Source organism: Coffea arabica, chromosome 8c (assembly GCF_036785885.1).
Source record: "Coffea arabica cultivar ET-39 chromosome 8c, Coffea Arabica ET-39 HiFi, whole genome shotgun sequence".
In the NCBI taxonomy this organism is placed as follows: Eukaryota; Viridiplantae; Streptophyta; class Magnoliopsida; order Gentianales; family Rubiaceae; genus Coffea; species Coffea arabica.
This window is the reverse complement of record NC_092325.1, coordinates 14,237,327-14,253,587: the sequence shown is the minus strand read 5'-3', so window position 1 is coordinate 14,253,587 and position 16,261 is coordinate 14,237,327. Positions and strand designations below refer to the sequence as shown.

The window sequence follows — 16,261 nt, the reverse complement described above, 5'->3', positions numbered from 1 at the left end:
GATTTCCGATTGGATTATTATACTTGTGTTGTACTTGGATGATTTTGAGCTATTGAACGGCTATTGTGATGAGATTGATTATTTGTATGTGTTTTGGGACTGAATTAAGAAAAACAATGAAGGCATAAATGGCTGGAAAATAGGTAAACACAAAGGGCGTGTTGCCCAAATTTTCACTTAAGGGTTAGGTAAATATAGTTGCGACTTGAGTAAGGATTTGAGGTCAAGTTGGACTTGGATCGCCTATGGTATTCGAGTTTTCTTTAGTCAGGGTATATAAGCTAAAATTTTGCCGCAACTCGTACCCTTGAAAATGAAAGTAGGGACCCTTTCAAAATACGATTTTTCCCGGTCTTTGATACCAAGTGTAACTTCTAAAGTCGAAACCACTTCTTGATCATAACTAAACGAGCGAGTATGAATTTTTCGGACTTTGATAAGTGTCTTGAATACTACTTAAAAGAGTTGTATTTATTTGATTTTCTTGAAGCGAAACTCCTATGTTTCAAACTCTAGAGAGTTTTACATTCGTAAATGATATTTTATCGTAGATATTGGACTCCAACCAAGGAGTTGGACCTGAACGTGACTTTTGAGAGGCATTAGACCTTTGGTGAGTGCTTCCAAATACCTGATTGAACTGGACACTTGTTTTCAATACTTGACCAATGTGATTTAATGATGTGTAATTTGTTTGATCGGGCAAGAGTGTACTTTATCGCACTTGCCGTAATATGATATATACTTGTTTATTGTTGCAATTGACTTGATATACTTGTACTTGACTTATAAGTGCTGAGCGGCAGCATGTACCACACTCAATGTGAGTGGGAGGTGCCTCTCATTCTCATCTCCGTACTTTTATTTTGATTCAGTCGATTGAAGATGTTATCTCATCGACTTCTTAGGGATCCAAACCCCACTGGCTAGTTAATCGAGTCGAGCCGGCAAGGGCTTGGTCGATTAGATAACGAACCATGGGTATCTAGTGTTGTCGAGTTGAGTGTTATCTCCTCAACTAATCGGTATACTCGAGTATTACCACCAATGTTTATCTTGGAGTTCGGGCCCAGTAAGGGGTTTGGATGGTGGACGGAGAGTAGTTTAAGTGGTGTTCTACTGGACTGGTTACTTTTGCTTGAAAATTGACGGAGTGTCAACTACTACTTGATCAAGTTCTGGTGATGCAATGGGAACTTGGATCTTGAGAGCCATCCGTATGCTTATACTTTGAAATGATTATTGTTTATCGGGTTATTGTTTCTTTTGAAAAACTTTACACTCGCTCATATTGAGATTTGCTACTTGAAGTGTTATCGCTCATTTTTATGAACTTGTTCTGCTTGCTATTTTGCTACGTTGATACTTGTACTTTTAAATAATGGTCAACTTGCTATTTGGAATCTCACTGGACTTTTTGCTCATTCCACGCTATTTGTTTTCCTTATGGGGGGTACGAGCGAGGTGTGAGACTCGTACAGGCTAGCATAGTCTAATTTTTGAAATTTTGCGATTGTACTCGCGCTAGTGCTCGGTTAGGGTTGAATGTATCTGGAATTCACAACATTTGCTATATTTGGGATTGTATGAATGTCTGGGAAAGATATGAATGTAAGTACATGTTCCAAGTTTGGAAACTGTTATTTCACTTATTCTTGAGGTTATATTTTATTTTATTTGTTAAGATTGAACGAGTCCTGGCGAGAGTTAGGCAAGCGGTCCGCCAAACCCTGGGGTATACCCTAGGGGGAGGTGACGAGGTGGGGCCGTCACAGATGGCATCAGAGCTGTTTCGCGTGGTTTCTGTGCGGAGTGAGCTTGGCCCAAGTGGTGATATGATCCCGATTATGTGAATAAGTGTAAATGACTAAGTGCTCTTCTTGGACGTAAGCTATGAATCGTGCCGGTTATAAGTGGAAATCCCTTATCATGGATAGATATGTACGTCAGGTAGGAATCTCTAGTAGGGGTGATTTACTCATGGGACCGGCCGACTCGAGATGTGAATTATCTTAATATGGATTCTTGTATTTGAGTACCAAATGGTGGAGAGTACTAGAATAAGGGTCTGTATCTTGATTGCACTTGAGGTAAGTTTGTGGTAGCATTATAAGTGTGAAAAAGCCACTTGAAAATTGGAGAAAAATCCTGTAGCATCAAGTTTTGTGCGAGCAAAGGTTAGAATTTCAAGAACGAAATTCTTTCAAGGGAGATAGAGTGTGAGACCTCGAAATTTTACTTTTCTTTATAACCTTTATGTGAACTCACTTACGTTTGATTTTTGGTTGCTTTAATGGTTGAATTTGAGTCACGGGAGTGAATTTTGTTCAGAAAAGTTTCATAATCTCAAGTTGTTAGAAAATCTAGAATTTTCACAGGAGGCTCTGCGCAGTTTTGAAAAATTGGTTATAATTTCGTATAGGAAAGTCAGAATTGAGTTCCGTTTATTCCGTTTGAAACTAGACTCAGAGGGCTTCCTACGGTGTAAAATTTAGAGTTTGATTCAATGTTTATAAATTCTAGAAAATTGGCAAATTTGACTGAAAATTCTGCCCTGCACAAGTAAACATAGGAATGTTATAGTAGTTTATGGCTCAATTTGGACCAACTTATGAACTAAATCTCTTTCAGGTGTCTTCTAAAGATTCTTAATATTTGAAGTCTAGTTTTTACAAGCCAAGTTATATAAATTTTTTATAATTATAACTCAAGTTATAATTTTTCTAAAGGAAGGGCATAAGTTAGGGTTTTTGCTTGAATGTTAAATGATTTCTAAGGATTACTAAATGGATTTTCGATGGGCGAATGTGTACTTTATCGCATTCGACCCAAGCCAAAGTGAATTTTCAATGATTGAATGCTACTTGTGCATGAATGTATGATTTTTGGCTGAATTGGGCCCTTGCCCTTCGTTGCTAGCCGACTTGAGCTAGAAGCGGATTCGGTCGGGCTGTTGGTGACCCTGGGACAGTGTTTTGGTATACTCGAGTATGACCACGAAGATTGGTGGAGACTGGCCAGTGAATTGGCTAGTGGCGAAAAATGAAATGATTGAATGAATGTCAAGAACTGGAGGAGGTTTCAATGGCAAATGTTTTCTAATGTCGGAGGGATAAGAAAAATGATTGGCGAATGAATGAATGAATTATTGAATGAATGGCTCCAAGTGAGCACGTATCCTTCCAATGATTGAGTGTTTATTTCTTGAATGACTGGATATTACTGTGCAAAATGTGCAAATTGTTAAATGTAATGTTTCCCTGATTTCTATACCTGATTACTTGTTTGGGAACCTCACTGGACTTTTAGCTCATTCCACGCCATTTGTTTTTCTTACAAGAGGTACGAGCGAGGCGTGAGACTGGTACAGACTAGCCTAGTCTAATTTTTGAAATTTTGCGATTGTACTCGCGCTAGTGCTCGGTTAGGGTTGAATGTATGTGGAATTCATATTTTTTGTTATATTTGGAATTGTATGAATGTTTGGGAAAGATATGAATGTAAGTACACGTTCCAAGTTTGGGAACTGTTATTTCACTTATTCTTGAGGTTATATCCTATTTTATTTGTTAAGAGTAAATGAGTCCGGTGAGAGCCGGGCAGGCGGTCCGCCAAACCCTGGAGTACGGCATAGGGGGAGGTGGTGTGACGCCTCAAAAGAAGAAGAAAGAAAGATTTCTGGTGAGCAGTGTTTTTAGAGAATCCGGCCGCATACCTGGCCAGTTCTTGGCCCGATACTTGGCCGGATTGGCATGGTCATTTGAGAAAATTTGCAAAGCTTCTGCCTTGGTATAGTTTTCTTAGTGATTAAGTCTTCATCTTTTGACTTCATTTGGAGTTCAAAAGCCACTTTTCTTTCTTCTCCAAGCTGACCGAAATTCTTGGGAGCAAAACAAGGAGAGAAAACTCCATTTTACCTTTGATTTCCTTCACCAAATCTTGAGAGTTTTTTTCCAAGTGCCAAGATCTACTTCGATTAAATTCACATCTAAGGGGATAGCAAGCTAAGGGTGGAGAGTTTTGAGAAGAAAAGGGTTTGCTTTGCTTGTTTTCAAGGTGTTGGAAGGTATAATTCTTAGAAGCTCTCTTTTATTCTTTAATCTTGTGATTAAGTTGTGGATCTTGAATGATTTATGGAAATTCTTGTGATTTGGAAGTTGAGATGATAAAGTTCCATATTAGTGATATTTCTAGACTTTATTTCAGTTATTTCATCTTTGATTTGGCATGTATATGCTTAGTATAAGCTAGGTTAGTGTTAAGGTGGAATTTCTAGCCTTAATCGCAATTAGTGATGGTTATATGCAAAGGTTAGTTTAGAAGTGTAATTTCAGTCTTACCTTGTTTTTGGACTCAACTTGGACTGCAAATTTCTCCATGTTTTAGACCGAACCAGCTTTTGGACAAAACATGAAAGTTGTAGATATTAGAGTTACCTATCTACCTACAAATTTCAGATTGATTGGAATACTGTAGCATGTGAAATGACCGAAATACCCTTAACTGTCCACAAGCCCTGTTTCACGGACAGTTTTCCATTTTCTCTGAGATTTCGATTTTTGACCATGAAAATGTATGATTCGGCTTTGGAGGTCTTCATAAGAAATGCAGACCTATGTCTTAGCTTCGTAATGCCATAAGATTCGTCTCAATTCGATAAGTATAGCTTCAATTGTGATTAAAATGCCAAAAGATGATAGGAACTTGATGATTTTAGAATTCCCTTTACTTGACATGATATTTCTCGCTAAACGAGCAGTAGAAAAATTAAATTCACTAATGAAACATTTTAAAAATATAAATGAGGCATTTTTGCTTACAAACGGATTTAAAATAAATGAAATAAATTATTCGGAGTAAACGGATAAATAAATAATTAAATAAGCCAATAAAATGAAATAAAAGTAAGAAAAATTAAAATTCGGGTCCTCAAAAATTACATACTTTACATCAGTTTGTAAAATAATTTCTTAAATATGTATGTTCTCTATAAAAGGGTAATAACATACTCGTAATTTTCAAATTATACTCCACTAGATAACATATATATTATAATCAAATTACCTATAATATTAGCATTTACCTTGGATAGAGTTGTCCATATAGTGGATTTTAGATGAACCACTCACAAGTCCTAACTATGCATTTGTCCCACTCACAAGTCCTAACTATGCATTTGTCAGTCGATAAATGTTTGTCTGAGTTATTGACAAGTTAAATCAACCTGTATTGGTGCACATCTCACAGTAGTTGCCAATTACGATAGAGTTTGTTTAATAGTCAAAGGAGAGGACGACAGAGATTTATGACTGTGCAATGCAGGGGAATTTTGTTGAAGGAAAGGATTACAAGGATCTATGGCGACAATATATGCATACTGAATGAATTTTTGACTGTGATTCTTTGATATTCTATTTGGTTATTAGAAAATTCACTATTGCCAATTTCTCCCAACTTTTTTAAGTTGAAAAAGTTTTTAATCCCGCCCTAATCCTACCAAGTTTTGATTTTAAATTTATGAATACCGCTAACGCCAATTGGAACAGAGTTACTAAAGAAATTCATTTCCTTTTTTTCCCAACTTCCCTAATTCATACGTCACCGCCTGCAATATTTGTTCCCCATGTTGTCGGCCGTAGATGATGGGCCCACATTATCTACCCCGTGAAAAGTTCTTGGACGGAGCCCCGAATCCAAGGGTTTCCATCTTGTTTCAGAATCTCAAATTGACTCCATACATCCCCAATATCAGAAAGCAATAGTCTTTAGGTGACACAGGTTTTCATTGGTGTGGAATTCTCTTGGGGTTTGAGGTATGAGTTTTCAAGATCTTGAATCGGGTCGGGCAATTGGGTCCCGGGCGGCCCGAGACTTGATCAATGGGAAACAAGATCCCACCCAAGCAGTGGCTTCTGGGATTTTTCAGATCAATACAGCCGTCTCCACTTTCCAAAGGCTAGTTAATACCCTCGGAACCCCTAGAGATACCCCTGAACTCCGTGAGAAGCTGTAAGTTTATTTGGTTATTTTAATCTTTTGTTTAATTTTGGGTGTAATCATGATGAGTTGGATTTGGATGTCATTTAATTTCGTTCAATTTACATTTTTCTGTAGCGGGTTTTGATAGCATTCATGGTGTTAATTTTTTAGAAAAAATAAAAATCTTTCTTTTCAACTGTCGTGTTTGTTTTCAGTTAGCCTTTTTTTTTCTTTTTTTCTTTTTTTCTTTTTTTTTACGTTCCCAGTAAATTCTAGTTTGTATAGCAGAGGTTAAGTAATCTGTTTTAAATGATGCATTTCTTACTGCTCTTCTGCATGATTTCGATGTATTAATATCTATGATATACTGATTGTTCGCGGTGTAATTGATGGCTTATCTAGTAAATTGATGGATAATGAAGATAATATCTGAATTCGTACTTAAAAAAATAGACTTGATTTGATTAAGCATGAAGAAAGAAAAGGTTTTATGGGCATGGTACTACAGGAAGGAACTAGTTAAGGACTTAATGTTGCATGCCAAAATTAAGTTGTTGTAGCAGTGGGCAGAAAGGGGAGAGTTTTGATTATAGTTTATCAATTCATCAAGGTTCAGGAAAGTTGTTCACTTTTCGTGGTGTAGAAGTTTACTTAAGTGGGAGGGTAATTGGCCTTTTTAGGGAACATGGTCAAATATGAATGATTACCTGGAAAGTTGTTTTATCGGGGTGACAAACAGTCTATTTCAGTAGCAAAAAACATTTGTTTGAAAAGGCTATTTCAAAGGCATGACGATGTGAAGAGAGGTGAGTTTGCTGCAGGGCATTAGGTGGAGGTTTAGGTCCTTTTGGGTAAACACTTGGTCAAAGCCCCAAGTATTGAGGTGTCCTTCCTGATTCCTGAGGCATGGACAGGACCAAAAAATTCAGAAATATTCATAGAATTGATTTGAATAAGGATTATAAAAATGAATGAGGTGCTATGTGAAAATTTTGTTCAGGGTTCGCTTTTCATCCCAACAAGTCATGGTGAGCCAAAATGGTAGCTAGAAGGCGATCAATGCTTCTACATCTAGAAGGTTGGGACTGGGAGAGGCTATGAGAAGTAGTATTATATGTTATCCATTGCATTCAGTTCTAGGCTTAGACAAGTTTTATAATTCCTCCGGAGAAGTGCTCTTTTAAGAGAATGGATGAGTGAGTCGACTTGGCCTTTGAGAGAGAATGTTGTTTGGAGTCATAGATGATAGTTCAAAGAGTGATACAGCTTGACTGATGCAATGATTAACATGTAATTAATCTTGTTCATGGTTTACATCATACCTAGAGAGCCCACAGGCTTAGTGCTTGCACTATTTGGCCTGGCAGTAGTCTAGGCGCCAAGCCTTTTCAGAGAACTGGCAGAACTGAAAGCTGACTGCTGATTTGATGGAATCCAATCAACCTGCCTTCTATCCAAGGACAAGAGAGAGGAAAACCAAATGAAATTGTTAGGTTGCCAAGTATTAAAAATAGTCAGGTTATTGCTATTGGCTAAATAATTAGTGATTTTTTGACTTCTAGCACTACTTCCATAATTGCTATCCACCCTGGTTGAAGTTTGAGCTGACATCTGTGTAACTTGAGCATTTGACATCTATCACTTATTGCACCAATATACATGAGCTTGTCTGCTCATTTTCAGACTACTCTTAAGTAAGAACTAAAACCGGTTGTGGTCTTGTTACTTGATTCAAATTCATTTGTGTTAGTACAACTTTATGCTTTTAGGATTACTGACCTCATTTTACTCAAAATATAGGCACAAGACAAGACTACATATTGGACAGTTGGTTAAAGATACGTCAGCAAAACTGAAGCTTGCTAGTGAAACAGACCATCGAGTTGAAGTCAGTGTAAGTGTACTATAAGTCTGTGAGTCTCTTATTCATGTTGGGACCAACTTTGTATCTTTCCCTTCCTTCCTACATTCATTCTACTCCGCAGACATTCTCTTTATTTGTATCTGCACTGATGTAATATGCTAAAGTGACAATCTTCTCTAAGCCTCACTATATGCTTCTCTTTTCATATCTTCTCTAGTATGGTTGCATTTGATTGTTCGTCCTTGGGCTCATGTCGATCATATATATGAGATGCTTTTCGTATATTAATGACCATTTGTCTCTTTTGAGAGTAAAACTTTGGACATTATTGATTTATTCTTTTTGTCCATTGCTTCCTTATTCCCTCCATCCTTTTCTTTTCTCTTAGTGCTGTCTGTATTTGTTTGTTGCACTGAAGTGCTTGTCCACTTGCAGGCCAGCAAGAAAATTTCAGATGCTAAGCTTGCTAAAGATTTCCAGGTAGTACTAAAAGAGTTTCAGAAAGCTCAACGGCTTGCAGCTGAGAGGGAGACAGCATATACACCTTTTGTTCCCCAAGCAGTTCTACCTTCTAGGTAATCATTAAGGAGAGTACGAAATTGTATGAATTCATTGTTGAAAGATCTTCCGTCTGGAGGAAAATCTGCAGTATGCTAGCTATATAATGTTCCTCGTTTTATATAATGTGTGCAACCTGTTTAGAAGTTGGATTAGTTTTTATCAAAGTAGTGATTATACTCAATATTAGGTCTATTTTCTCTGTTGCTTGGCTTTCTGAAATCGTGGTATTGCATCAGCAGCTACACAGCCAGTGAGACAGATGCAAGTTCAGACAAGAGTCCAGAACAGCGAGCTCTCCTTGTAGAATCTAGAAGGTGTGCATGTCCGACACTGCACTTGCTAAATAACTAAGTATATCAAGAGGATTAGTGTAAGGTCCCAGTCAGTTCGTAAGATGATATTAGGGTCATTCATTATTCGGTGTGGTGAAATTAGGGTTAGGGCTAAGAAGAAAACCCTAATCTCGGTTAAGATTGAAAACCCTAACTTTGCTTATGAGTAAACCCTAGTTTAGGTATTATTATTCGTAGGTTCGAGCTATAATTTATATTCGGTGTTCTAGTGTGTGTTTTGATATAAGTAAATATAGGATTCGTTTTAGTTTACAAAGGTTTAGCAAGTTTGAAATGGTTAGCAAACTCTAGATTAGCAAACCTCTAGTGTTACAATTTATTAGAAAGCTTAAGTGGAGTTTTATTTATCGCCCGCCTTTTCTACATTTTCTTTATTAGAAAATTTCCCCAGATAATTTTTATGAGTAAATATAGGTTTTTGATGATTTTTCTAGTATCGGTTAGTTTTTGAGAAATTAAGAACGTATATCGGACGTGGGACCCACTAGTGCGGTAAGTTCGAAAAAATTCGGCCAGTTAGGTTAAGTTTTGGATACTGGATTTAATTTATCGGGTGTTATGAGATATTTAGAGGTACTAAGTGGATAGGTGTGAGAGAGACAAAAGTTAGGCAAGCATTTAATGAGGTGACAAGTGTCACCATTTGAGTGGGTCAACTTTATGACCACTATTGATGGTCTTACCAATTGACCAAATAAACCAAAAAATTACCAAAAACATCTTCATTTCAAGCTCTTCTTGGCCGGCTCTTCTCAAGGAAAAAGAAAGGAAAAGCTCTCAATTTTCTAGCCTCTAATCTTGCTCAATCTTTCATTCCAACAGGTTAATCTTCAAATTACTCCATAGAAAACCTTAAGTGAGTGTTTGTGTGGGGTTTGGTGGGAGTTGTTTGGAAAGCTAAGAAGACTTGTTGCTCTCTCTCTCTTGTTTCTAAGGTGAGTTGTGAAGAACCACTCTCCTCCCTCTAATGATGCTTAATTTATGCTTAGTGATGGTATAAGATGCAATTTTATGGATTATATTGTGATTTTTGGTTGAATTGATGAAATTTTGTAATTATTGGGGATTTTTCTGTTTTAAAATGAATATGATTGTGTGGTTATGTATGATGATTAGAAATGGTATGTAAGGGATCTAGGAGGTGGGAAAAGTGGATAATTGCAAGAAATTTCTGTTTTGGAAGAAAAATGGGAAATTAGGGTTTCATTGTTCTTCATTCTGTCCGGTTCTGTAGCACATAGTTAGAGGCCGATTTGGCCTTAGGTTAAAACATGAAAGTTGTAGAGAATGATATTTTATACTTGCCTACAAAATTTCAGCTCAATCGGAGCAACGTATCCTGTGAAAAGACCAAAATACCCTCGCTGCCCTAGGATATTTCCAGTGATCCGTTTTAGACAGTTCATCTAGTTGGCTGCATTTGTTCACTATGATCTGTGTTGATTTAGTCATTTGCCAAAACATGAAAGTTTTAGTACTCTGTCTTAGCTTTTAAACGCATCAAAGAACACCTTAAACGGACTTTGCTAGCCTGAGATATGACCATTTTAATGTTGTACGGTTGATTAGCCGACTGGTTGGATTCTGGTTCTGTAAAGTGAGAAATTGCCTGGGTTACACTGGAAATTGGACTAAGTGATCTTCATGAACATTGTAGCCCCTTAAGTCCTGATTATGCCTGTAAAATTTCAGGTCAAACGGATTAGTGTATCCTGAGTTATAGACAAAACACTCAGGCCTGTTTTAGATATTAGTTGTGCTGCGTTTTGAAATCAGCCTCTGATCGTGCGTTTTTCCGTTTTGATCCCGTAATATCTGGGTGTCAACTCTTTCATAAGAAATGTAGATCTTGGTTTTGGCTTCGAAACGGTATAAAGTACGTCGAAATCCGAGTTCCGTAGCTTCTGTTATGACCAAAATAAGATCGATCGTCAGAACTGCCTTGTATCTGGACAGTTCTGACGGGTACTTTGACACTCAACTTTCGTTCTGTTCTGAGTGGATTCAGGTTTTGGCCAAAACATCAAAGTTTTAGCCTTATGTCTCAGTTTTCTAATGCCTTTGGAATTTCCTGATTTGGATTTGTGAGTTGGGAGTTACGGTCCAGCAAACATACCTTGTCCGTTACTCTAGAGTGCAAATTCCTGGAACGGTTTTCTGTACTTTCGACCTATTTCCGTTTAGATCCGGATTGAGGTGTCTTCATGAAAATTGTAACCCTTCCTCTTAGCTTCGCAACGGTACCTTATGTACCTTGATCCGACACTCGTAGCCTCAATTAGACTCAAAACAGTTTTGACGGCAAAGCGATTAGGTTATCATTTCCGATTTCCGTATGTCGTTTCCGCACTCGTATGTGCCGATTTTGCCGTTTTGCTTGTTTTAAGCATGTTAGTAGCCGTTTATGATATTATGTGACGCAATCTTCTATTTCAGACGGTGGTGAGTTAGGTGGAGCCGGTGGGGCCTACTAGCTACTCTTCGCGGCACAAATTTCGAATTTTTGCTCTTTTGTTCGTTGTGTAAGTATTCAGGCCGCTCTTATGTGTTAGTTGCTTATGTGTTTTGATATGTATGAAAAGGGCACCTAGGCGAGGGTATACTTTATCGCACTCGACCTAAACCCTAATTTACGCACATATTTATACTCGACCTATGTGACGCCCCCGCTTCTCCCAAGGGCGAACCCTAGGGTATCGGCGGGACGCCTGTCTAGCTCGCGCCAGGACTCGAAACACAAAACTAATAAAACTATATTAAACCACAAGAGAACTATTCATAATATGTATAATCGTCAAAAGTTCTATTTACATCTTCAAAAGTATCGAGTCAAACCACTCTAATACACTATAACCACAAGCAGCAGAAGGTAGACCCTGAGGAGGGTCCTTATAAAAATCATCAAAATAAAAACAAACATACTAACTGTCCGACTATTACAATCAAATTTAACTATACTAGAGTATGTGCCAAAAGTCCCCGCGTCGGCTCTTGCTAAGGAAAACAAAAGGAAAGGGGTAAGTTATATGCTTAGTAAGTAAACAGGGGCGAAAGCGTAAATTTCACGTAACAGCAGCTACACAGTAAGAGTAAAGCAAAAGCAGAAAAGTAACATCACATAATAAGGATACAGGTGGCTCCAAAGCCAGATTATTTGCCATGCGTGACCTCCTGCCGGCACTCCGTCGACCACAAATAATGATTCGTAGAATTTCACTTGTACTCCCACCGTACACCTTATCACCCTCTCTGACCAGACACCTTACAAACTTGCTCGAGCGAACGAAATTGAGCTTGGTTCACAAGCTCGGGTAACAAATTTGGTCTACATAATCGGTGAACCGGATTCACAAACTTGGTGACCTCAAACCAGGTTAGATGACTTTGACCAAGCCCTAACCGGCTCGAATAGTCCATCTAGGTCATGAGATCGGGCCCCAAACTCACAAACTTCACAAAATTTCTCAAAAGTCACCCCGAGCCACAAGCTCAAGGGGTTTAGTTCCAAAATGATTCATATACATATGCATGTACAAATATGTGCGTAAATTAGGGTTTAGGTCGAGTGCGATAAAGTACACCCTCGCCTAGGTGTCCTTTTCATACATATCAAAACACATAAGCAACTAACACATAAGAGCGGCCTGAATACTTACACAACGAACAAAAGAGCAAAAATTCGAAATTTGTGCCGCGAAGAGTAGCTAGTAGGCCCCACCGGCTCCACCTAACTCACCACCGTCTGAAATAGAAGATTGCGTCACATAATATCATAAACGGCTACTAACATGCTTAAAACAAGCAAAACGGCAAAATCGGCACATACGAGTGCGGAAACGACATACGGAAATCGGAAATGATAACCTAATCGCTTTGCCGTCAAAACTGTTTTGAGTCTAATTGAGGCTACGAGTGTCGGATCAAGGTACATAAGGTACCGTTGCGAAGCTAAGAGGAAGGGTTACAATTTTCATGAAGACACCTCAATCCGGATCTAAACGGAAATAGGTCGAAAGTACAGAAAACCGTTCCAGGAATTCACACTCTAGAGTAACGGACAAGGTATGTTTGCTGGACCGTAACTCCCAACTCACAAATCCAAATCAGGAAATTCCAAAGGCATTAGAAAGCTGAGACATAAGGCTAAAACTTTGATGTTTTGGCCAAGACCTGAATCCATTCAGAACAGAACGAAAGTTGAGTGTCAAAGTACCCGTCAGAACTGTCCAGATACAAGGCAGTTCTGACGATCGATCTTGTTTTGGTCATAACAGGAGCTACGGAACTCGGATTTCGACGTACTTTATACCGTTTCGAAGCCAAAACCAAGATCTACATTTCTTATGAAAGAGTTGACACCCAGATAGTACGGGATCAAAACGGAAAAACGCACGATCAGAGGCTGATTTCAAAACGCAGCACAACTAATGTCTAAAACAGGCCTGAGTGTTTTGTCTATAACTCAGGATACACTAATCCGTTTGACCTGAAATTTTACAGGCATAATCAGGACTTAAGGGGCTACAATGTTCATGAAGATCACTTAGTCCAATTTCCAGTGTAACCCAGGCAATTTCTCACTTTACAGAACCAGAATCCAACCAGTCGGCTAATCAACCGTACTACATTAAAATGGTCATATCTCAGGCTAGCAAAGTCCGTTTAAGGTGTTCTTTGATGCGTTTAAAAGCTAAGACAGAGTACTAAAACTTTCATGTTTTGGCAAATGACTAAATCAACACAGATCATAGTGAACAAATGCAGCCAACTAGATGAACTGTCTAAAACGGATCACTGGAAATATCCTAGGGCAGCGAGGGTATTTTGGTCTTTTCACAGGATACGTTGCTCCGATTGAGCTGAAATTTTGTAGGCAACTATAAAATATCATTCTCTACAACTTTCATGTTTTAACCTAAGGCCAAATCGGCCTCTAACTATGTGCTACAGAACCGGACAGAATGAAGAACAATGAAACCCTAATTTCCCATTTTTCTTCCAAAACAGAAATTTCTTGCAATTATCCACTTTTCCCACCTCCTAGATCCCTTACATACCATTTCCAATCATCATACATAACCACACAATCATATTCATTTTAAAACAGAAAAATCCCCAATAATTACAAAATTTCATCAATTCAACCAAAAATCACAATATAATCCATAAAATTGCATCTTATACCATCACTAAGCATAAATTAAGCATCATTAGAGGGAGGAGAGTGGTTCTTCACAACTCACCTTAGAAACAAGAGAGAGAGAGCAACAAGTCTTCTTAGCTTTCCAAACAACTCCCACCAAACCCCACACAAACACTCACTTAAGGTTTTCCATGGAGTAATTTGAAGATTAACCTGTTAGAATGAAAGATTGAACAAGATTAGAGGCTAGAAAATTGAGAGCTTTTCCTTTCTTTTTCCTTGAGAAGAGCCGGCCAAGAAGAGTTTGAAATGAAGATGTTTTTAGTAATTTTTTGGTTTATTTGGTCAATTGGTAAGACCATCAATAGTGGTCATAAAGTTGATCCACTCAAATGGTGACACTTGTCACCTCATTAAATGCTTGCCTAACTTTTGTCTCTCTCACACCTATCCACTTAGTACCTCTAAATATCTCATAACACCCGGTAAATTAAACCCAGTATCCAAAACTTAACTTAACTGGCCGAATTTTTCCGAACTTACCGCACTAGTGGATCCCACGTCCGATATACGTTCTTAATTTCTCAAAAACTAACCGATACTAGAAAAATCATCAAAAACCTATATTTACTCATAAAAATTATCTGGGGAAATTTTCTAATAAAGAAAATGTAGAAAAGGTGGGCGATAAATAAAACTCCACTTAAGCTTTCTAATAAATTGTAACAATAGAGGTTTGCTAATCTAGAGTTTGCTAACCATTTCAAACTTGTTAAACCTTTGTAAACTAAAACGAATCCTATATTTACTTATACCAAAACACACACTAGAATACCGAATATAAATTATAGCTCGAACCTACGAATAATAATACCTAAACTAGGGTTTACTCATAAGCAAAGTTAGGGTTTTCAATCTTAACCGAGATTAGGGTTTTCTTCTTAGCCCTAACCCTAATTTCACCACACCGAATAATGAATGACCCTAATATCATCTTACGAACTGACTGGCGCCTTACAATTAGCATATGTCTTAGTTTTGTAGCTTTTCTGCTGCAGACAGGAGGTTCTATTTTTAGATAATGAGATTGCCTTCAATGAGGCTATAGTAGAGGAAAGAGAACAGGGTATACAAGAAATACAGCAACAAATTGGTGAAGTGAATGAGATCTTTAAAGATCTTGCGGTGCTGGTTCACGAACAGGGAACTATGATTGGTAAATTCATGTAGATTATTGATGGTCATATTCTGATCTTTTTGGTGAAATATTAGCTAATTGTTGGGCATTATTTGCAGACGATATTGGTTCCAACATTGAGAACGCTCATGCTGCAACTGCACAGGGCAAATCACAACTTGCCAAGGCGGCAAAAACCCAAAAATCGAACACATCTCTGGTAATATTATATAAGCTTTGTACCTTTTTTCCATTCCGTGTTGACTCTAAAAAGTTATGTAAACTACCAACTACATCTGTTTATTTTACAGTAGACACATGGTTCATCCATATTAAAGGGAATGGCTGGGTTTTCAAGTTGAATTTCTTTTGCCTTTGTTATCTACACAAATGAAAGTTCAAAAATAATTCTTCCCAGATTTAGTTTTATTATGTCTGCGCTTGGTGTGCTCCAATGAGAATGATTTCCATCAACTTCATTTTTCATAAAAAAGATCACTGTATTAAGGCCATTGATACCACTTCTTGCTTCTTTTCAATATATTTTGTGTTACATTTTTTACTTTAATCTTATTCCTCTTTGTTTTCTACAAATTGCAGACATGCTTGCTGCTGGTGATTTTTGGTATTGTGCTCCTAATTGTGATCATAGTCCTTGCTGCATAGTAGGAAAAAGTGTTGAGCACTATTGCATACAGAACTGAGGGCTGTATGACGATGGAAATGATCTTGTCGAACGTGTCATCAAAGTTGTTCTGAGAGGCATTTTGGCCGATTGGTGATGGTGCTGAAATCAGGTTACTGACAAGATTAGTGGCGAGGATTTCAATACTAAGCTTTTAGTTCTTTGGTGGTGGTTGGTGCTGTAAATTGTAAATTGGTGTTTGGGTTTGTAGTTTTTCTGTTCGGTCTTGTAATAAAGCTTTTATCAAATATAAAACTGATTTTTTGATTAGGTGATTATAGGTCTAAATTGTGTGCAAGTTTGTGTTGGATGGGCACCTTGCTTGGAAGCTATTCTTTGGGTTAATGGGCTTTCCTAAGTGAGTGTCGTTTTCCACTTATTGGGTCATAGACGGGACGGCTGTAACTTGAGGGAGAAGATCCCACAACTAAAAGCCCAGGGCACGCTTCTCCTTCGCCAGTGAATAGGGCGGCATGTCGGGGTGAAGGGGTCGGCTCCA

General features: G+C 38.0%; 1 protein-coding gene across 2 annotated transcripts; it reads left to right on the top strand.

The window, feature by feature from the left end:
- Nucleotides 1-5,642: 5,642 nt before the first annotated feature.
- LOC113722475 (syntaxin-22) lies at nt 5,643-16,037 on the top strand. 2 transcript variants are annotated; one of them, XM_027245782.2, is made up of 7 exons: nt 5,643-6,009; nt 7,780-7,873; nt 8,279-8,418; nt 8,641-8,718; nt 14,959-15,116; nt 15,197-15,297; nt 15,678-16,037. In XM_027245782.2, exons 1-7 carry the CDS (start codon nt 5,816-5,818, stop codon nt 15,741-15,743), a joined length of 831 nt encoding a protein of 276 aa, XP_027101583.1. In that variant the 5' UTR covers nt 5,643-5,815; the 3' UTR covers nt 15,744-16,037. The 2 variants fall into 2 exon arrangements, with proteins under 2 accessions (XP_027101583.1, XP_027101584.1); XM_027245783.2 differs by having other exon boundaries at nt 5,673-6,009; nt 8,644-8,718.
- The last annotated feature ends 224 nt before the right edge of the window (nt 16,038-16,261 follow it).